This window comes from Centroberyx gerrardi, chromosome 15 (assembly GCF_048128805.1).
Source record: "Centroberyx gerrardi isolate f3 chromosome 15, fCenGer3.hap1.cur.20231027, whole genome shotgun sequence".
NCBI lineage: Eukaryota > Metazoa > Chordata > Actinopteri > Beryciformes > Berycidae > Centroberyx > Centroberyx gerrardi.
This window is the reverse complement of record NC_136011.1, coordinates 23,383,418-23,404,783: the sequence shown is the minus strand read 5'-3', so window position 1 is coordinate 23,404,783 and position 21,366 is coordinate 23,383,418. Positions and strand designations below refer to the sequence as shown.

The 21,366-nt window shown below is 39.9% G+C and overlaps 1 protein-coding gene across 1 annotated transcript in view; it reads left to right on the top strand.

Annotated features, from left to right (window-relative positions):
- The window catches only part of LOC139919451 (1-phosphatidylinositol 4,5-bisphosphate phosphodiesterase beta-1-like), a 26,955-nt gene extending 6,092 nt beyond the window's left edge, over positions 1 to 20,863 (top strand). The window contains exons 7-32 of the mRNA XM_078288664.1: positions 621 to 696; positions 1,822 to 1,922; positions 3,034 to 3,197; positions 4,912 to 5,058; positions 5,710 to 5,867; positions 6,156 to 6,238; positions 6,488 to 6,572; positions 7,045 to 7,210; positions 8,381 to 8,436; positions 9,703 to 9,799; positions 10,242 to 10,326; positions 10,939 to 11,063; positions 11,790 to 11,944; positions 12,909 to 13,076; positions 13,193 to 13,292; positions 13,721 to 13,825; positions 14,648 to 14,760; positions 15,376 to 15,526; positions 15,710 to 15,763; positions 16,338 to 16,515; positions 17,098 to 17,236; positions 18,080 to 18,156; positions 18,740 to 18,829; positions 18,978 to 19,035; positions 19,492 to 19,578; positions 20,711 to 20,863. Of these exons, the coding sequence (XP_078144790.1) occupies positions 621 to 696; positions 1,822 to 1,922; positions 3,034 to 3,197; positions 4,912 to 5,058; positions 5,710 to 5,867; positions 6,156 to 6,238; positions 6,488 to 6,572; positions 7,045 to 7,210; positions 8,381 to 8,436; positions 9,703 to 9,799; positions 10,242 to 10,326; positions 10,939 to 11,063; positions 11,790 to 11,944; positions 12,909 to 13,076; positions 13,193 to 13,292; positions 13,721 to 13,825; positions 14,648 to 14,760; positions 15,376 to 15,526; positions 15,710 to 15,763; positions 16,338 to 16,515; positions 17,098 to 17,236; positions 18,080 to 18,156; positions 18,740 to 18,829; positions 18,978 to 19,035; positions 19,492 to 19,578; positions 20,711 to 20,863 (2,971 nt within the window). The remainder of the gene's footprint in view (positions 1 to 620; positions 697 to 1,821; positions 1,923 to 3,033; positions 3,198 to 4,911; positions 5,059 to 5,709; positions 5,868 to 6,155; positions 6,239 to 6,487; positions 6,573 to 7,044; positions 7,211 to 8,380; positions 8,437 to 9,702; positions 9,800 to 10,241; positions 10,327 to 10,938; positions 11,064 to 11,789; positions 11,945 to 12,908; positions 13,077 to 13,192; positions 13,293 to 13,720; positions 13,826 to 14,647; positions 14,761 to 15,375; positions 15,527 to 15,709; positions 15,764 to 16,337; positions 16,516 to 17,097; positions 17,237 to 18,079; positions 18,157 to 18,739; positions 18,830 to 18,977; positions 19,036 to 19,491; positions 19,579 to 20,710) is intronic.
- Positions 20,864 to 21,366: the final 503 nt, after the last annotated feature.

The window sequence follows — 21,366 nt, the reverse complement described above, 5'->3', positions numbered from 1 at the left end:
GATACAGATTAGAATAGGAAAGATATCTTTAGAAGTGAAGGTAAGCTAAGAGCAGAGTTAAGAGAAGTTAAAATAGAAGGTTTGAGGGAGGTGATCAAGGGAGATGGAGGAGAAGGTTTGAGGGAGGTAGAGGAGAAACTTTGGGGGAGATGTAGGAGGAGATTTGATGGAGGTGGAGGGGGGATTTTGGGGGACATAGAGTGGGGAGTTTGGGTGAGGGACATTTGGGGGATGTTGAGGATGTTTGAGGGAGGCAGAGGAGAAAGTTCTGGGATGTAGGAGGAAATTTGGTGAGGTAAAGGAAGGTTTGGGGGAGGCAGAGGGGGAAGTTTGGGGGACAAAGAGGTGGAAGTTTGGGGGAGATGGAGGGGGAAGTTTGGGGGGTGTTGAAGAGGTTTGGGGGAGGTAGAGGAGGCAGTTTGGGGGAGATGTAGGAGGAAATTTGGGGACATAAAGGAGGAGGTTTGGGGGAGATGTAGATGGAAATTTGGGGAGGTTTGGGGGAGACAGAGGAGATGGAGGAGAAGGTTTGGGGAAGACGGAGGAGGAGGTTTTCGGGTAGGTGACGTGATGTGATGACGGATGAGATGATAACGATGTGATGTCACTGGTTGTTGCAGCATCGTTCGCCTGTTTTCATCAGACAGGAAGAGAGTGGAGAACGCCCTGGAGAACTGCAGACTGCCCTACGGACGGGTAAACACGCCAAACACATTTGTGTTATTATTAGCAGCCAGTAAACAGTAGAGAACAGCCTGGAGACTTGCAGACTGCTTTATGAACCGGTAAACACCTTAACTGATGCTCTTATCCAGAATAATCTATAACGAGCTCAGATTCCTAGATTTGTGAGAAATGCAATGGTAAGATCCTCAGCACCCAAACAACAGATGTTACAAAATATTGCTGAGCCTAGAAGGATTCTGCATGATGGGTAAAGAAATAACAGATGGGGAGAAAGGGTTGAAACGATTGTTTTTAAAGGATAAGGCTGGTGTTTTTTAATGCATTGCTTACGGTCAACAAATCCTATGAAAATAACAAAATCAGCAATGATTTTGTTTTGCCAACAAGTCTCGTCCATGTAGCCGGTGCCCAATGCAGCCTCATGTCCCAGCAGCCATAGAACTGCATTGTATTAAAAAAAACGGTTAAAAACACGTCAAAGAGCCATGCCGTTGCTCTGGGCAACATATTTCATCATCGCGATGCACCGGGCCGGCCGACTTTTTCCTCAAACAACTTAATAAGCCGGCTGTAAACACTTTGTGATCTCAGGAAAGTAGTTCCGTAGCACTGAAAATAGTCCCCGGCGTAATGAAGAATTTGTTCCCATTTGAATTTGATTTGGTAATAACTACAACAGCCTGACTTTTCGTGGTAACAGTTAGCGATTTTTAAAATTGAAACTATGTCTTTGTGAGCTGTATTTCAAGGTTTTTAGCTTACAATTGGAGCCAATGACTTCCGGGTTGACGGCTAAAAACGGTACGTGGGAAGTCAGAAAGTAATGGGAGTAGAGCAAATGCATTGTTGATTTTGTTATTTTCATAGGATTTGTTGACGGTAAGCAATGCATTAAAAAACACCGGCCTTATCCTCTAAGTTGAAAACAGTGTATTAGAGTAGGATGAAGATAAAGGAGAGGGAGATGCTGGATGTGAACTATAGTCTTCCTTCTTTTTCTTTTTCTTATTTTATATTGTATAGTTCTATAAAATTATGAGTTTTTTTGTCCTGAAATCAGCAGGATTTCAAATTCAGTTATTGGAAATTAAAAAATGTCATTATGTTCATCTCTGTATCTTATGTATTTGACAGGGCGACAGTATTAAACTGGAAGACTTAACTCCTGAAGTCTACAGGAGCTTCCTGGACAGTCTGTGTCCTCGCCCCGAACTCAGCAACGTCTTCAAACTGCAGTAAGTGTAAACCACATCTTGACTGATCACAGAAAGACCTTGAACTTTAACCCCTGAACTATAACCATAACCCCTGAACTACAGCCATGATCCCTGTCCTCTAATCAGCTCAAGGCCTTTTTTCATGTAGCAGTCATGTTTTTAGGTCTGACTTGGGACTACTACTTTAGTGTCAAGTTCAATCTTGACACTTAAAAGTTTTCTTTGATGTGTGAATGACAACTAAAATAAAAATGTCTCTTCTGTTCCACTTTGTTCTGCTCCCTTCTGTTCTACTATGCACAGTTATATTCTCCTCTGCTCGGTTTAGCTGTTCTGTTCTGTTCTCCTCTACTTTGTCTGTGCAGAGAGAAAGAGTAAAGAGAAAAGCTGGATCTTTGACTTTGCAGCATTAATCACAGCCTTAACTCTGTTCTGTTCAATAGGGGAGGAAATGGTGGAGCTGTTAGTCGACCAGATAAATTACTTCATCAACAGCAGACAGAGAGACCATCTACACCCCAAAAAACCTTGTTCCATCCCATCCCTTCATCCTTTAGGGTATCTGTAGGTTTCAGAGAGCAACATTTAAAACCTTTTAAGACCTTTTAATTCCATCTGAAATTGGATTTTAGACCAATTTCAAAACCAAACTAAAAGGAAACAAAAAGAGACTATTTGAAAATATCAAATAAAAGTTCTGAAAATTTGAATCAGCAGTATAAGAAATGGACACCAGGAAATTAAATGTGTAATATAATACAACATAAGAAACTCTGCCACGACTAAATATTAATGAATTTAAAGAATCTATCCTCTATTATTTTTACAGTTGTCTGGAAAGAGATTAGTGCCAGCAGAGATTGTATTTTAATAGCATAAATTTGAATTTAATTGAAATACAATGTCTGCTGGCACCAATCTGTTCCCATATAGTTGCATCTAAATTGAAAATAAACCTGTATAACATGGTGACAAAAATGCAGATATTTAAATGACTGCATTGAAGACATTTTAATACCTTTAAAGGCCTTAAATTCAGATAATTAAATGTAAGACTTTTTCAGACTTTTTAAAGACCCGTAGACACCCTGTAACCTCTGACCTCAGCCTTGACCCTGTTGTCTTAAAGGGGCGGTGATGATGGGACGCTGTCAGCTGACCAGATGACAGACTTCATCAACAATAAGCAGAGAGACCCACGGCTGAACGAAATCCTCTACCCTCCTCTTCGCCCCGCGCAGACACACACTCTGATGGAGCGGTACCAACACGACCAGGCGCTGCTGAAGCAAGGTGCACACACACACACACACACACACACATACACACACACACACACACAGCTGTGTTTTTACACCAACATCACTAACTGATGAATTGAATCACAAGATACCATTGTAAAATCTCAAATAATGTATTGCTTTTCCCAAATACATAACTCCCGCACACATTCACACACACACACACACACACACACACACACACACACACACACACACACGCACACACACACACAAACACACACACACACACACACACACACACACACACAGATCTTGCAACTCAAGCATTCTCTGGTGATGGATCTTGCTCTGCAGTCTCTGGATCGGACTGTGGATTATTGCTATATTTCTGATAGCTTTAGCTTGCCGTCCGTTAGCTAGTCAGCTGCATTTGTTTGCAACATGTAAGCCTAACTTTGTAGGTTTACATGGCTTCTGTGCAAAAAAATATGCCTGTAACCCACCCACATACGTAGAGACAGGTGGGTGCACACATTTGTGGTGGTTCCTGCCAGAACAAAAGCTAGCACCTATTAAGTTTTGTCCCACCTACGTTCCAGTTGCGTTAAAAGTTTGGGGTGGGTTTTTTTTGTCTGCAGTGTAATAATCCCAAATAACACCAATAGTGGACTTTTTTTTTTATTTCTCCTCCCTTCCAAAAAACTAATTGGCTCATTTCCATATGAAGACAGGTGATTCGCCTATTGGTACTGTAACAAGCTCATAGTGTAATCACCTCACGCATGAGATAACTGTTCTGTACAGTGAGTAGGCAGTGGTACATCTCAGGCTTTGTAATGGCTAAAAAAGAAAGAAAAAATTTAATCTGTTGTCTTTTTCAAGTCTAAAATGCCAGAAAACCAACAAGATGGTGAGAAAAACCATGAAAGAGCTTGGGAGACACTTCAAGAGGGTGCATGAAATATTTATACCAAAGAAAACTTGACATGTGGCAGATCATCCCAAGTCAATGGAGTTCAACAAATTTGTTCATTCCATACCCTCTTATTTTTCTCTTTTAACCTATTTTCTTTCGAATGTTTCCTATTGTTATCTCCTCCTTATAATTTTACTATAACTCATGTTGTTTATGCCTTTCTATAAAGTGCTTTGTAAATGAGTGGTATATAGATAAAGTTTATTATTATCATTCCACTCAAATTCAGGTGCCTAGCAAAGTCCACTTTCATGTAGCATTACATTTGAATCATTTCCACTTACTCTTATTATTTTCTGGTCCAGTTTCTTCATGACTATAGTTTCTAAAGTTATTCTTAATTATAAAGGTCTTGTACACTTTTAATATATCTAGGTTGCTGAGAACTTCCACATGCTATTCATGAGGAAGAAATGCTTGGTGATGCCTTAGCATGTGCAGCAAAGCTAACTGTTAGCTGTTTGGTAGAAGAAAAAAGCATGGAAACAGTCCAAGATGGATTCTGTCACTACTGCTTATCTAGCTATTTTATAGGTGAGAAAAGCATTATAAAGTAATGTAAAATAGGGGACATATCTCTTTATCCTCATCCATCTGATAGGGCCGAAATTCGTGTCAAACTGAAACGCACAGTCTGCTGTTTAACCTCATGGTTTTTGTAACATTTCACATTCATGGTAAAAACAGGATTGCAGGGTCCAACATCTAACAATGTGCGGCTGCCCAAATACTGAGGGAGCTCACTGTGTGTGTGTGTGTGTGTGTGTGTGTGTGTGTGTGTGTGTAGGTTCTATCTCTCTCCAGGCCTTCTCCAGCTACCTGTCCAGTGATGAGAACGGAGTCATCCCACCTGAAAAACTGGATCAGTCTGAAGACATGAGCTTCCCCCTGTCTCACTACTTCATAAACTCATCCCACAATACATATCTGACAGGTACACACACACACACACACACACACACACAATATCCTAAGTGTAATTCTAATCTCAACCATAATTGAGTCCTACCTGGTAAACTAACCTAACTAAGGGCAAATCGCAGCCTGGACTGATGCTTATATTCGGCTATTTCTTCATGTCTCTGGCATGAAGACCAGACAAGGTAGATTACAGCAAAGAGTCCAAACAAGTCCATCATGCTTTGCTTACAGGAACTGGAATTTGAATTGTTTTGGCTTTCCCCTGCTGCCAAAATCTCTAAACGAGATGACAAGTTACCGAAAAGTCCAATAAATGAGCTACTTGTGAGTCGTGAGCTACTACTTGTGAGTCGTGACTTGTTTGCAAGCCCTGGTTTGCTTGTAATTAGGCTTGATGGTAAAAATGCAACAGTGTAAACTTTCCCACTCTGGTTCAGACGAAAGAAAACTAACTGTTGGAGGGATCACATCCTAATATACAGCTGCAGTACATTGTCTAATTCTGTTTTCTCAGCGAGCAGGTAACAGTCCTGCAGAAATGTTTTTAAAGTTGTTCTTGACGGGTTGTAAATGTACTGAAATGAAAGTGCAGAATGGTTGAGGGTTAACTTTGTTTTTTAATCAGTCATAATGTCTTATATTATTTAATCTCCTCGTCCCCCAGCCGGCCAGCTGGCAGGCAGCTCCTCAGTAGAGATGTACAGACAGGTTCTCCTGGCCGGGTGCCGCTGTGTGGAGTTGGATGTGTGGAAAGGACGAACCGCTGAGGAGGAACCCGTCATCACACACGGCTTCACCATGACATCAGAAATCTGCTTTAAGGTATACGTGTAGCAATTAATCTAGGTAATTTCGAGGTAATTTTGTGGTGATTCAACTAGTTAGGACCTTTTTCCTAAATACACTACACAGTTGTAAGTATCGTCAACCATTTTGCAACGCTTGACCAAACATATTCTTGTAGTATATTTTATTTTTCGCTCTGCAATTTTTGTCCATTGAACAAGTTTGGTAGACTGGTAGGAGTGAGAAGTCAAAAGTGTTTCACATTGTTGTTGTTTCTGTCGCTGTAACTTAGTGTTGTTCTTGTTGTTGTCTTTTTTCTTCTAGGAAGTGATAGAAGCCATCGCAGAGTGCGCCTTCAAGACTTCCCCTTTCCCTGTCATACTGTCTTTTGAAAACCACGTGGACTCGTGAGTCTTTCTCTCTAATTACCTGTCTGTCTACCTGTGTGTCTCTCTGTGTAGACACATTACATTTGGGGATGTGGAACCAGCGTTCCGGTAATGATAATACTTTAGATAATAACAGAAGTTGACTTACATTTTTTGTCTTTCTATCAATCCATTCCTCCACCCATTCACCCACTGATACGTCTATTGATCCATCCATCATCTATCTATCTATCTATCTATCTATCTATCTATCTATCCATCTATCAGTTTGAAGCAGCAGGCTAAGATGGCTGAATACTGTCGTTCTATCTTTGGAGAAGCTCTGTTGATTGACCCTCTGGACAAATACCCTGTAAGAATGCACACACACACACACACACACACTGGATAATGTAATAACAACACTATTCACACATTATTCCTTCATTAGGGGTTTAACTGATGATATAATAGTAATAAAGACTAATAATGAAATAACTTAAATTAAAAATGTAATTATAAATTGTAATAAATGAAGTTATTACATTATTGGTCAATTTGATCATTACATCATCAGTTAAAAATATATTACACCTATTCCATTCTAGTCTTTATCCTAGTCTATGACTTAATTAATTTATGTCAAAATTTCTTATTTCTTCTTTTCCATTATTATGGTTTCTGCTTATCAAATGTAAACCACTTTGCAATAAAAAACGGTAAGTAAATATAAAAAGTATATTGTATGCAGGGAGAGACATACAATATCGATTTCTTGTGTATGTGTGTGTGTGTGTACGTTCATGTGTGTGTGTGTGTGTGTGTGTGTGTGTGTGTGTGTGTAGCTGGAGTCAGGCCTTACCCTGCCCAGTCCCCAGGAGCTGATGGGCAAAATTCTCATCAAGAACAAGAAATCCCACAAACCCTCCAACGCCCCCGACACCAAGAGACTGATGGACCAACCGGCCAATCAGAACAATGAGTCTGTGTCTCCTAGCAACAACCCTGGAGGTACGACGCATACACACACACACAGACACACAGGTGTATAGGTGTATTTTGTAAATGCAAACAAACTTTTTACAGCCTCAAAATCCATGTGAAATGTGTTTCGCTATGACAAACTGTCATATATAAAAAAAAATCAGACAATAAAACACACTATGTAAACAAAGCCAGCGGTGGAGTTACAGTTTTTCTACACTGGGCGCCATGCTGCAGTGACATGTTAGTGCTGTAATGTGGTTTTCACACATCATCTAGTTTTGCCAAAGGCCAAAATAGAGCTAAAGTGCAGTCAGGCTTTAATTTAAGGGCACCGATTATCAAATTGTGCGTTTTGCATTCATCTTTAAAACTCTTACAGTTGTTGATTTGTCCATTTTCACAACACTCGCCTCTCACATACACACGTTCCACCACCAAAACATACTCTGCTCTTTGTCAGTTACGTCTTATGTCTCCCTCTTCTTTTATGCTAATCGATAGCCTGAAAAGTAACACGGATGAATGTGTGACAGCGGCACTGCCACCCAAGCATCTGAGGGCAAATGATATTTCACAGTGTGGTTTCCACTCCGAATTGCAACAACAGATTTGAATTTGTCACATCACTCAGATATCAGATGTGTGAATGTGTATTTGTCGGTTCACTGAAACCCAGCGTTGATTGACTCATATGGTTTGTTTAAACCCAGCATCTCTCATTCTTTCCTCGACTGATTTGAACAGCTCTTGCGGTCTGAATCTTCCCCTTAATGGTGTGTTTCTTTGTAATTAGGAAACATTTGTAAGTTGCCACGTTGTCATGTGGTTGAAGTGTTCTCAGCTGTTTACCTGCAGCGAAATTTCTCCCATTGAATAGTTTTTAATAGTCTGACTCAGGACTCTTGAGGTCTGAGTGAAGTGTTTATGTGAGGGAGTTTAATTCAGTCATTAAATCAGTCCTACTAACCTTTCACCAGGCTGCATGGAAACACAGTCAGTGAAAGCATGCAAATATTTCAAGACTTATTCAGCATTTTTTTGTTTTCCGACAGAAACGGAGGCTGAGAGTGATGATAATGATGCTGCTGCTGCTGCCGAAACAATTTTAAACTCATCTTTTGTATTTGGAAATGGAAGCAGGGAGTGATGGAGATGATGAAGATGAAGATTTTTTTGTTATTTTAACTTTAACAGAGATGGAGGCTGAGAGTGAGGAAGATGATGATGACGAAGATGATGATGGTAAAAAGGTCAGTGGTGATATACAGAGCTGAGGGGAGGGGGTTTCTCTCGTTGCCATTTGTTGTTGTTTACACTTGTTTACTCTTGTTGTTTACTCTCATTGTTGTTGTTGTTGTTATGCTTTATACCATTGTTGTTGTTGTTTTACTTGTTTACTTGTTGTTTAATGTAATTGTTGTTCATTGTTGGTTAGACTTGCTGTTTTTTGCTCTTGTTTGTTCTTTACTTTCACTGTTGTCACTGCAGTTTGTTGTTGTTTAGTCCTCTTGTGGTCATTATTGTTTGTTGTTGTTTACACTTGCTGTGTATTGTTATTGTTTTAATTTCTTGTCATTGTTTACTATAGGTCTCAGATTGAGGTAGTAGTGGTATTATGGTTTATTATTGTTTTCTGCCATACATTGTTTTTTCTTGGGAAGAGTGGGAGGCAGGTGATGTTGATTGGGTTTCGATTTAGTTTATCTGCACAAAACGAAAAAGATAACAGACGTACAATCTGTGTGGGTAAAACAAAGAAATCCCAAGGAGCTCATTAAACATGTCTATCCAAAAGAGAAGAGAGGAAAGAAATCAAGATGGCAAACAGACCAGACAGGTGAACTGGGCACAGAAACCAAAAGACAAAACCCAGCATGGAGGAGAGGAGAATGAGACGAAAACAACAAATGCAAAAATAACAAGAAAGACAAACAGAATAAATGAAAATAGCCGTGATGCAGGAAAAGTGAGTGTGGAGAGAGAGAGAGAGAGTGTGTGTGTGTATTCGTGTTCAAAGAGGGAGAGAGAGTGTTGTTACTGTGTGTGTGTGTGTGTGCGTGTGTGTGTGTGTGTGTGTGTGCTTTAGGGAGTGCAATAGAGAAGCTTGAAGAAAGTGAATGTGGATGTTTTCTTGGGATTGCTTTTAGATGTTTACTCTTGTTGTTATTGTTGCTGTTGGTTATTACTGTTTACTGTTGGATGATGATGATGCTGTTGTTTCTGTTGCTAACAGTTGACTCCTCAGGCGTGTGTATCTCTCCTTCTGAGACCGAGTCGCTACACATCTCGAAACAGAATCAACAATTCAATGCACAAGATACATTTTAATTATCCAGTAATTCAATACAACTCCATTCAGCCCTGTCAAGATGCAATACAATACGATGCGATTCAGTATTGTGCAAACAGTTTCATTTTAGCAGCTGTTTCTTAGACATTAAGCGTTGATCCCAATTGGTGAATCGTTACTCCTCTACTACTCCTGTTGTTGTTGTTGTTGTTGTTGTTTACTGTAGGGATCTGCGGAACGGGAGGCGGTGGCTACAGAGGAAATGTCAACTCTGGTGAACTACGTCCAACCAACCAAGTTCAACTCCTTCGAAGCTTCCAAGAGTAAGAAACACTTTGACATACAGTGAGACACAAACACACTATTTGAATGTTTGGGTCTGTACTCTCTGCTAGCTTTTTCTTGTTGCAGGGTTCACACAGGGCTTAAAAATCCTTGAAAGTTTGTGGATTTTTAGGAAAAATAAAATAAGGCTTAAACATTTTGGGAAAAGGATAATGGATGGCCTTGAAACCACTTGATTGTTGATTTGATTCCACCAGGATTTCTTGACTTGACAAGATCACAAGTAAAGAAAATTCACCAAAAGAGACCTTGAAAGTTCTTGAATTTGATGTCCAAGAGGGTGTGGTTGTAACCAAGATACGCTCTGAAAAAGTGTATGTGTGTGTGTGTGTGTGTGTGTGTGTGTGTGTGTGTGTGTGTGTGTGTGTGTGCGTGTGTGCATCTGTGTGTGTGTGTGGTGTGTGTTATGTCTGTGCATAGAGGCAGCCCGCTGTTACCACATGTCGTCATTTGTGGAGACCAAAGCTTTGGAGCACCTCACCAAGTCACCAGTGGAGTTTGTGGAGTATCCTTGACAACCGTTACCACAGCAACTACATACCAGAGCAACCACCTCCTCTAAACTGTGTGTTCTTTTTCCTCTCTTGATAGTTTTTTTTAAACCTTTATGAGTCCAGGGAAGGCTTGTCGAGCACACATGCTGTTTTTCTGCAGTGACTTGCTTTGTGTTCTGAAACAAACGTCCTCACTAAGATTTACAGTTTTTTTTCATTCTTACCCATTTTTATTTACTTGACTTTGCTTGTATTTCATGTTTTATTTCTTGTAATATGTGTTTTCCATGTTGCTGTCGCATGTTGTACTGTTGCTGCAGTAATTGCAGTAGTAGTAGTAGCGATAAAAGTAGTAGTATCTATAAAACTCCTCAACCTTTTATGAACCAGATAGTAAATCCTAGCTGAGTATCTGTAGTAATAGTAATAGCAGTAGTAGTAGTAGTAGTAGTAGTAGTAGTAGTAGGAGTCATATGTATGAAAGTCCATAGCCTTATGTGTACCAGATACAATAAATTATAGTTGAGTATCTATAGTAATAGTAGTAATAGGTGTAGTAGTAGAGTAGTAATAAGTGTGGTGGTAGTAATATCTATAAATGTCCTCAACCTTACATTAACCAGATATAATAAGTCCCAGCTGAGTCGTATCTACCCAAAAGGAACCAGAGTGGACTCTTCCAACTTCATGCCTCAACTCTTCTGGAACGCCGGCTGTCAGCTGGTGGCTCTCAACTACCAAACTATAGGTGAGAGTCCAGGCGTTGACCTCTGACCCCCAATCTCTAACCAGAGACCACCACAATATAGGTAAAACCAAATCCTAACCCATGAACCCTCACCTCCAATCTGTAATGCACTTCTCCAACCTTAAAGCATAAACCGTCCATTTTAAACCTGGACCCTGTTTTCCCATCTTCCATCATAACGATCGATTCTCACCAAAATCTTGTCAATTGCTTCACTATAGAGCAGCTTATGTCTTGCCATTTTGACACTCACTCTGCAATGAGACATTAGATTTTCAGTTTTCCCATGAACCTGGCAGCTTTCACTATTTATTTTGCATTACTTTGCACTGTAATGCATATAGACAGTTAACAAGGAAGTGCTAAAGCAATGGCCAAGGTAGCATCAAAACTGTAGGAGAAAGGCATGACTTTAGATCATTTTCATTTACATCTTTTTACCAGCATGTCTCATTACAGAGTGAGCGATCAGTGTGTTGAAAAAGACATGCTTTGGGTGCTCCCTTGCAAGTGAGATATAAGTAGCTCCAATATGAAGCAATTGGCAAGATTTTGGTGAGAATCGATTGGTACAAAGGAAGAAGATGAGAAAATAGCGTCCAGCTTTAAAATGGACAGTGCCTTAATTTTGCAGGTAATGGCACGAAAACAACTTGGAAACTATTAATGGGTGTAAAAACTCTAACCTTACCTGACCCTAACCCTAACCCTGGACCTATGTTCTAGATCTTTCCACGCAGCTGAACCTCTTCATGTATGAGTACAACGGGCGGAGTGGCTACAGACTGAAGCCTGAGTTCATGAGACGGCCAGACAAACACTTTGACCCCTTCACAGAAAACACAGTGGACGGCATCGTAGCCAACACTCTCTCTGTTAAGGTACGACTGCTATTATTAATATCATCACACTTACATTTTACAGTTTACATTTTGCAAAAGATGAGATAACAGATTAACTTTACTGATTTCCCCCACACCATTTAGGATTACTACTGGCAGTGTCAGTAATGTAAAGAAGTAATGTATTGTAGCAATCTAAAGTAATGGATGGACAGGGTGTAAGCTCACCAAAACAAATGGGATGGGACTAAGTTTACCTAACTAAATGACATGCACACCCAAATGTTTATGTTTTCCATCTGCCATTTAGGGTTAATAAAGACGGGAAATGATTCAGTTAGCTTGTATTATGCTTGAGAAGTCAAAGGCTACCAGTGCAAAAGGCTACCAGTCAAAGGCAGTGCAAAAGTCATGGTTTGCAATGGCATGAAAGAAATACTTTGATAATCAACACTTGCTGATATTATAGCGTTAATGTTATCTTAAGTTGTTACAATGAACCAATATTACTCAACTCACACAACATGATGCTCCCAAATATTATCCTCACTGCTCACAATGCCGCCTTTGGCCAGCAGATGGCATTGCTTTGGTCTCAATTAAAATAAACTCATATATAATGGAATTTGGGATTTTTTTTTTTTTTTTTCAGTCAAGGTAACAGTATTTTTGGTTAAGGCCGCCTGCCTTGACTTTACAGAGCTGTGGGAAACCCTGATAGTGCTATTACTATAGCAACACAATAAACGGCATCATTGCCAACACTTTCTGTCAATGCACTGACATTTGTACTACTGCTACTACTATTACTGGTTTTGCACTACTAGTACAATAACAGCAATAACAAATACTGTGATTACTAATACTGCATCAGCAATAACTACTACCACTTACCAGAACCAGATTCACTGGTGCTGCGTACAACCCTTTACTCAATACCCATTAGTTTATAATATAGACTGTTATATGTGTGTGTTTGTGTGTGTGTGTCTGTGTGTCCCAGGTGATTTCAGGCCAGTTCCTGACTGAGCGGAGGGTGGGTGTGTATGTGGAGGTGGAGATGTTCGGACTTCCTGTCGACACCAGGAGAAAAGCGCTGAAGACCAAAACCTCTCAGAACAACAACTCCGTCAACCCAGTCTGGGACGAGGAGCCCATCGTCTTCAAAAAGGTCAGATAGACAAACAGGAAGAAACTATTTAGGATAATCTACCATGTGAATACTATCTAATATATCCATATAATGGAGTCAGTGTTAATAATGGTCTGATGTTAACTGTCTGGCAGGTGATTCTCCCCACCCTCGCCTCTCTGAGAATCGCTGCTTTTGAGGAAGGAGGGAAGTTCATCGGTCATCGAATTATCCCAGTGACTGCCATAAGGCCAGGTAGTTAATTTAACTCTATTTATTCTAACCCTAACCCTAATTTACTCTATCTAATCCTAAACTTTAAAGTGGTAATCTGCAAGATCCTGGTTTTTATTATTTTGATGACATCTTTGGTGCTGAGTGCTCATTGCTGTGGTGTTTCTGCACTGCACTTCCCAGAGATCACCTGTCAATCAAACAGTGTGGGCGGGACTGTGACGTCTTCTTCCTTGGATTTTCTGTTGATTTTCTCCTGAGAGCACCACAGACTCTTGATGCTTTTAAAAAGGGCCTAAAAACATTCCTTTTTAACAGAGCCGTTCCTTAACTTCATGTTTTTATTTCTTTGTTTTTTATGCGTTCCACACATCCAAGCCAGGTTTCTACGTTAAATAACAATAGGGTGGTTACATCAGATCCTGTGTGTTGGTAAATGTTTCTTCCAGGCTATCGTTATATTGGCCTGAGGAATGAGAAAAACCAGCCTCTGATCCTGCCGGCTGTGTTCGTCTACATAGAGGTCAAAGACTACGTCCCAGACACCTTTGCAGGTACGTAACACACACACACACACACACACACACACACACACATGCATGTATGCACACAGACCTACACAATATTTTCCTGCAAGATATTTGTCTTGGTATTTATTCCTCTTTCTATTCTGTGTGTGTGACAGAAGCCCCATCCAACCATATCCACTATATTACCCAGCTACAACACAGTGTAATGGTTAAATAAAGAGACACTGTACTCTGCTGTTTATTATAGACATTATAGAGGTTTTATAGTTTTAAACAGCCTAAAGGTGTAGAGTGTAATGGTTCAAGACATAGCCATATGGTGAAATTGCAATAACTGTACTACATTACACTGTTACACTTTATTTCTCTGTATTTTTTAATCTAGAGAGACTGTTCAACCTTATCCATCATGTCAATCTGTCTCTTATTGAGGCCTAAGTAACCGGAGCTCTGACTGTTTTATTTTTCTAAAGTGGTAGCCATTGTTAAAACCCCTCTTCCTGCATTTTTCTCATATCTAACCTGCATTAGTACTACAAACAGTTCTTTCATGAATGTTAGCCAAATTAGTACTTTGTAACACAAAACTCTAGTGTCTCTTAGCCGACAAGATACCAGACAATTTCTTTATCATCTGATGGCTGAAAAGAGAGCAAACGTAATTTTCCCAAAACGTTTCACTTCTACAATAACTACATCTGTATATATGTTTACTGAATTTCTATGTATTTTAGATGTAATAGAGGCCCTATTCAACCATATCTATTATGTAAACCTGTTGTAACACAGCTGGCAGCTCTGACTACTGTATTTATCTATGTCTATATATTTGTATTTCCTCTGTAGATGTGATTGAGGCACTTTCCAACCCGATTCGGTACGTCAACCTCCTGGAGCAGAGGTCTAAACAGCTGGCAGCTCTGACTCTGGAGGATGTAGAGGAGGACACACAGACTGAGGTCATTCTTCTTCTCAGTGTATTTATTATTCATTTTTGTCACTCTTATCGGTGGTTATCATGATGTTGGAGGATGGAGATAACGACACATCGAGATTCATCTTATTGTTGTTGATGTGTGACATACTGTACATTGAGGCTTCACTTGTCTTTATCAGTGTTAAATTTATCATTGTTGCTGTTTTGCTTCTGGTTATACAGTAAATGTTGAAAACAATGCACACAGAAAAGGAAATAATGAGCTCTTCGCAACAGTTGCCTACAAACGCCCTGCTCCCTGCTATGAAGTTTGACTGTGATGAGTGAATTTTGTATCAAGTAATGGCTTATAACTTGTTGGCATGGGTTTTCCTTCATACACACACACCTCAGTTTTCACACCAAATTTCATGCAAAATTCATCAAAGATGGTCTGGTTTGTGGCAATGTAAGTGACATCACAGTATTTTCATAACAAAAATAGATGGATATAGGTCATAACTATCACAACATTATTGGATGGCTGTGTTTAGCACCATGACACTCAATGTGAATGTCAAAGCCTGATATTTGAGCCTCCCCACACAGCTTTTGTACGGCTGTATTTATCATCAGTGTTGTTGTTGTTGTTGTTCAGGATGAGGCTGACAGCTCCGTGGAGCGTAAGAACGATCTGAGGTCAGCTCCACTGGAGAACGGCCTCAGCCCCGCCTCCGGACCCGCGGGCCACACCCCCATCGCCACGACGCCCAAAGCTGCTGCAGCCAATCAGCAGGCAGCTACCACAGGTAACATCCACCGACACACACGCAAGGACTTGGTCTGGTGAGTTACAAGTATTAATGAGGTCTTACTCTAGGTCTTATACTACTAATAACAATAATATACCACCAATAGTACCACCATTGATAATAACACTATTAATGCTAATAATACTCTTTATTATTATTGATGTTTTCTCTGCATTTCAGAAGCAGCCAAACCAGCAGCCAAGAGTGAAGACCTGGTGTTAAGTGTTCTCATAGGTCAGTTACTGTCATTTAACTGTCATTATGTTTTCTAATATGTCTCGAGGTCGGTCAGTGGCCGGCATGTGACTAACCCTTTAGCCAAAAATTACACATAATTACCAGGATTGCTTTTTAACACTGTCTTGTTTCAAATATGTTTGGTTTACTTTGATTTGCTTTTCACTGAAAGTGCAGAATGGGGCACTGACTTTGTTGACCCATAAGATTTTTTGTGTGAGTTCTTGCACTCCTACCTCATACCTGTTAGAATATAAACTTCATTATTGGTGTGACTACTAAACTTACCATCTTATGGTCCATCCACAGTCCACAAACTAAGCACCCCATTCATTGTCTATGGAGCAGCTGCTGATTTTACATCCCAGTGTATTTAATTTCAGTGGTTTTCTCTCTGATCTCTAGCTTTAGGAAGGAGTTCACAGACATTGACTAAATTGTCCTGGGGCAAAGAAATAACATATGTGAATTCTTAAAATGGATGGCATTCCCTGTAAGATGATAAAGATTTATTATTTCTCATTAAGATCCATTAAAATATATGTTCACCTTAATGCACATGTGTAAACAGATGTTCCAGTGTGTACCGTAGAGACACTGCAGCAGTCCAAGATTTACCAGAAGGAGCAGAGGCGGCAGTTTAAGGAGCTGAAGGAGTTAGTGAGGAGACACCAGAAGAAAACCTCCGAGCTCCTCCGAGAATTCAACAACAAATACAAGAAGACTGCCAGGCAGCGCAGCAAGAGCAGGTACATATGGAGTGTGTGTTTGTGTGTAAGTGTGTGTGTGAGCGTGTGTGTGTGTCAGCATGTGTGCAAGAGAGAGAGAGAGAGAGAGAGAGAGAGAGAGGTCAGATGCGATGAAAGAAGAAAGAAAAAAACTGTTACAAACTGTGCATGTTATTACATGCTGTGTTGTAAGTGGGTTGTAAATGTGTTTATACTTTTAGCACCAAAGTATTTGGACAACAACACATTGTTTTTTAATTCTTTTTACTTTCTCGTTCTCTTTCTTGTTCTTATTATTTTGGATGTAAAATGACACAATGATTATCATGTTAAAGTACAGACTGGCAATTTTAATTTTTGTATATTTTTTACTATATTAAATGAACAGTTCCTGAAGACATAACAGAGTGCCAAATGTATTAGGAAAAAAATAATTATATTGTTGTTTTCATTATGTAATGAGAAATGCTTGATATTGTAATGCAATAATGTAAAAGTCTGCAACTTATAAACATCACCAGACTCTGTTTTCTCCCTGTGTTTTTGTGCATGCATGTGTATGTATTTGTATATACTGTATGTGTGTGCTTGTGTGTTAATTAGGAGTGCATGTGCAGGTTCAGACAGTGAGAAGGATGAGCGCCTCCTGCAGCTGAGAGAGGAGCAGCAGCAGCAGCTACTGGCTTTGAGACAGGAACAATATTACAGTCAGAAATATCTACAGAGAGAACATATTAAAACGGTAAAATCTTCCCACCACCTCTACTGCTACTACTGCAACCACTCACCCTCCCTTAATGAAGAACAACAACAATAACTTATGAATCTGAGACATGAACTGTGCTTTGTTCATAAAGGTAATTGAAAAATGGACATGACAGACCAAAATTATTTAAAAAAAGCTGAGGTTCTATGTTCTAAGATAAGGTTCTGCATTCTAAAGTAAGGCGTTGTGTTCTAAGCTAAGGTTCTATGTTCTAAGTTAGGGTTCTATGTTCTGAGATAAGGCTCTATGTTCTAACTTAGGGTTCTATGTTCTAAGATGCAGTTCTATGTTCTAAGTTAGGGTGCTATGTTCTGAGATAAGGCTCTATGTTCTAAGTTAGGGTTCTATGTTCTAAGATGCAGTTCTATGTTCTAAGTTAGGGTGCTATGTTCTGAGATAAGGTTCTATGTTCTAAGTTAGGGTTCTATGTTCTAAGATGCAGTTCTATGTTCTAAGTTAGGGTGCTATGTTCTGAGATAAGGCTCTATGTTCTAAGTAAGGGTCCTGTGTTTTAAGCTAAGGTTCCATGTCCTAAATTAGGGTTCTAGGTTTTAAGATAAGGCTCTATGTTCTAAATTAGGGTTCAATGTTTTAAGCTAAGACTCTATGTTCTAAGTTAGTGTTCTATGTTCTAAGATACAGTTGTGTTCTAAGTAAGGCTTCTGTGTTCTAAGGTAAGGTTCCATGTTCTACACTATATGTATGTCTATGTGCTAAGCCGGAGCTCTGCATTTTAAATTTGGGTTCTATGTTCTTATCAGGGGTTCTGTGTTCTAAGCCAGGTTAAGATGTACTAAACCAGAGCTCTGTGTTCTGCAGCTGACGGAGCGACTGAGCGGTCTGGCTGAGGAGAGCCACAACGGCCAGATGAAGAAACTCAAAGACATCTGCGACAAGTAAGACACAAGTTTGGGATTCATATTCACAACAAAATTTCTTATTTACAATCCTGGGATTTGACCTAATAAAAGCCATAGCTCAACCAGCGTTCCCTGCAAGGTGTTTGGCACAAATGTCTTGCCATGCACAGACACATATGTACAAATAAGAAGCACCAGACATGCATGAGCTGGTCAAATCTGAAAACTGAATCATAGCCCATTGCTCTAGCAAAGACACAGAACAAATGGCCATTTTGAATTTTAGCAATATGTCACTTCCATTTTTGTGAGCACCATTTGTACAGTATATACCATTTGCATTCATACTAAATAACTGCCTTTAGAGGTGGCCCATTTAAAATTTTAGAAATATGTTTGATATTTGTGGGCAATCCTTATAGGACATATTAGGGTGAGCCAATAAGCATTTACCAAATGTTGTGCTTTTCTGGTGTAATTTTTGTTTTAAGACTGTTATCTTCTTCAGAGGCAACTGTTCTGCAATATGTTTACCAAATTTGGCACTTCCATCCAGCTGCTCACAATTTTTCAGATAACTCCCCCACTGTTAGTTAAAGTGTTTCTCTTGCTACTCTAGGGAGAAAAAAGAGTTGAAGAGACAGATGGATCGAAGGAGAACAGAGAAGATCAACCAGGCGAAGACCAAAGAGAAACATCTGGCTGAGGAGTAAGGCACACAGCTATTTCCTAATCTACCTCATGTACCTATCCTATCTAGCTATCTATAAATTAATCCCTCAAAACCAAAAAGAATCATCTGACTGCAGAGTAAAATATTTAACCCTGACCCTACCCATCTGTCTGTCTGTTCCCAGGGAGAAGATTGAGATCAATAAGTCCTATGTCAATGAAGTCGTCCAGAACATCAAACGGGTCAGCAGGACTTTTTTTTTCAATATCGATACTGCAGCATCGATAATGATAATTTAGCGTTGTAAAACTAATTCTCTGTCTAGCTCGCCCTGCCTCTCTGAAATCATAAAATACATTCACTTATAAACATGTAACTATGCAACAATACTGTAAATCAGTACAGTAATTACATAGATCCTACATGCAGAGTATGTCAGTCAACAAGCGGAACATAGAGTAATGATATAATACATCACATACATTATAAAAATTAACATGTTACATTATGCCTACAGCTTAAGAAACTGTCTGTCTCTGTCTGTTTATCTCTCTCTCTCTCTCTCTCTCTCTCTCTATCTCTATTTGTCTGTCTCTGTCATTCTCTCTCTCTGTCTGTCTCTCTCTCTCTCTCTGTCTCTCTCTCTCTCTCTGTCTCTCTCTGTCTCTCTGTCTCTCTGTCTGTCTGTCTGTCTCTAGTTAGAGGAGACTCAAACAAAGCGCCATGATCAGCTGGTGGAACAGCACAATGAGCTGCTGCAGGAGATACTAGACCAGAAACCAAAGGTAACACACACACACACACACACACACACACGCACACACACACACACACACACACACACACACACACACACAAAGAGGAAACACTGACATGCACACAGCCACTGTACATTATGCCACAAACATGCATCACATGCAGTGCAAAACCCTCTCAATTGTTTCTAATCTAAATTCTACTGAGAGATTAACTTCCTAGCCTTCTCTGCCCACTGTGAAATATATTAGGCTATTTCTTGCTGTGGTGAAATGCCTACTAATTTGCCTACTTCATATTGAATGTGCTTAAACTGTCTGAATGCACAGCAAGAATGTCTCATAGCCTACATGGGGCTCCAAGCTGCTCTGCGCGGCCAATCGCCCACACAGTTTAGCAGAAGCGCCTTGTGCGGCCATATTGGAGGTCAGCTCAGCTCTTGGCAGCAATGGCTGAACGCTGGCTGCATTTCTAAACACTCAGCTGTCCAAACAGTATGAAATGGACATGAATCATTTCTGTGCTGTTTTTGACTCATCACTGATTCATCTGACTTATGTGTTTGGATAATGTTAGCTTGTTAGCTAGTTAACCATATCTTGCCAGCCTGGTATTGTCTTGTTATGAAGAGATTTGATTACACAGTAGCTAACGTATGGCTAGTAGCCAACATTAATTAGCGATTAGTGGTTGTGTGTTAACATAAACATTTATTGCTTTGCTAAATTAGCTGCTGGCTAGTTATCTAACAAAGCCATAAAGCAACTGTTTGTTTTATGTTCACTGAGCTGACTCTCTCAAGCTACAGTTTGTAGTGCTTGGAGTACAGCTAGCCTAAATGTCGAAGCAAATCTACCTCATCAGACCATTCACTTTTACTTATAGCATTACTGAATGGATCTCCACCCACACCATCTTATTGAGATATCTCTCTTTTTCCAGCGTGTTTTGTATTATATTTAGCCATTATTTGTGGCTATACCTCCAAGATGGCACCAGTCGTGGCTTCTGGGAGATTTGTGATGCAACTGCAAAGACTCTATTAGTATCTCTATGTCTCGCCCTCCTTTGTCTGTTTGTCTTTCTTCTGTCTCTCTATATCTCATTCTCATTTCTCTCTCTCTCTCTCTCTCTCTCTCTCTCTGTCTCTCTCTCCTCCAGCTGCAGGGAGTCGTGGAGGCAGAGTTTCAGGAGAAGTTCCAGCGGTTGCCAGGAGAGATCCAAGACTTCCTGCAGGACAGGAAGTCCGAGGTCAGAGGCCACAGCAAGTCCCGCCCATCGACCCCACATGACCCTCTGTCAGAGGAGGACTGAAGAAGGGAGGGAGGGAGGGAGGGAGGAAGGGAGAGAGACTGGGAGAAAACAGGAGGAATAAATCAAGGAAGCAGAAAAGAGGGGGGGGAGACAAGGAGAGGCATGAATGAAAAGATAAGAGGAGGTAGGAACAAAAGAAGGAAGAATAGGAGGGAGCGTTGATGAGAGGAGGATGAAAGAGAAGGAGACTACTGTATGTCAAGATTACAAAGACTGTTATTTTTAATGGAAGAAGGCTTTAATGATTTATTTTTTAATTCCATTCAAGCATGTACTTTACTATATTTTAGCGTTTAACTGGACCCATGGTATCTTTCTCTTTGCGTTTAGTCTTATTTTCTGTCATCTGTTAATTTGACAGACAACTGAAACCCAGCAAACTGGTTGTACTGCATGATCTATCTATCTATCTATCTATCCATCTATCTATCTATCCATCTATCTATCTATCTTTCTGACAATCTATGCTATGATTGGATATTTTCTTCTATCCATACATTTGA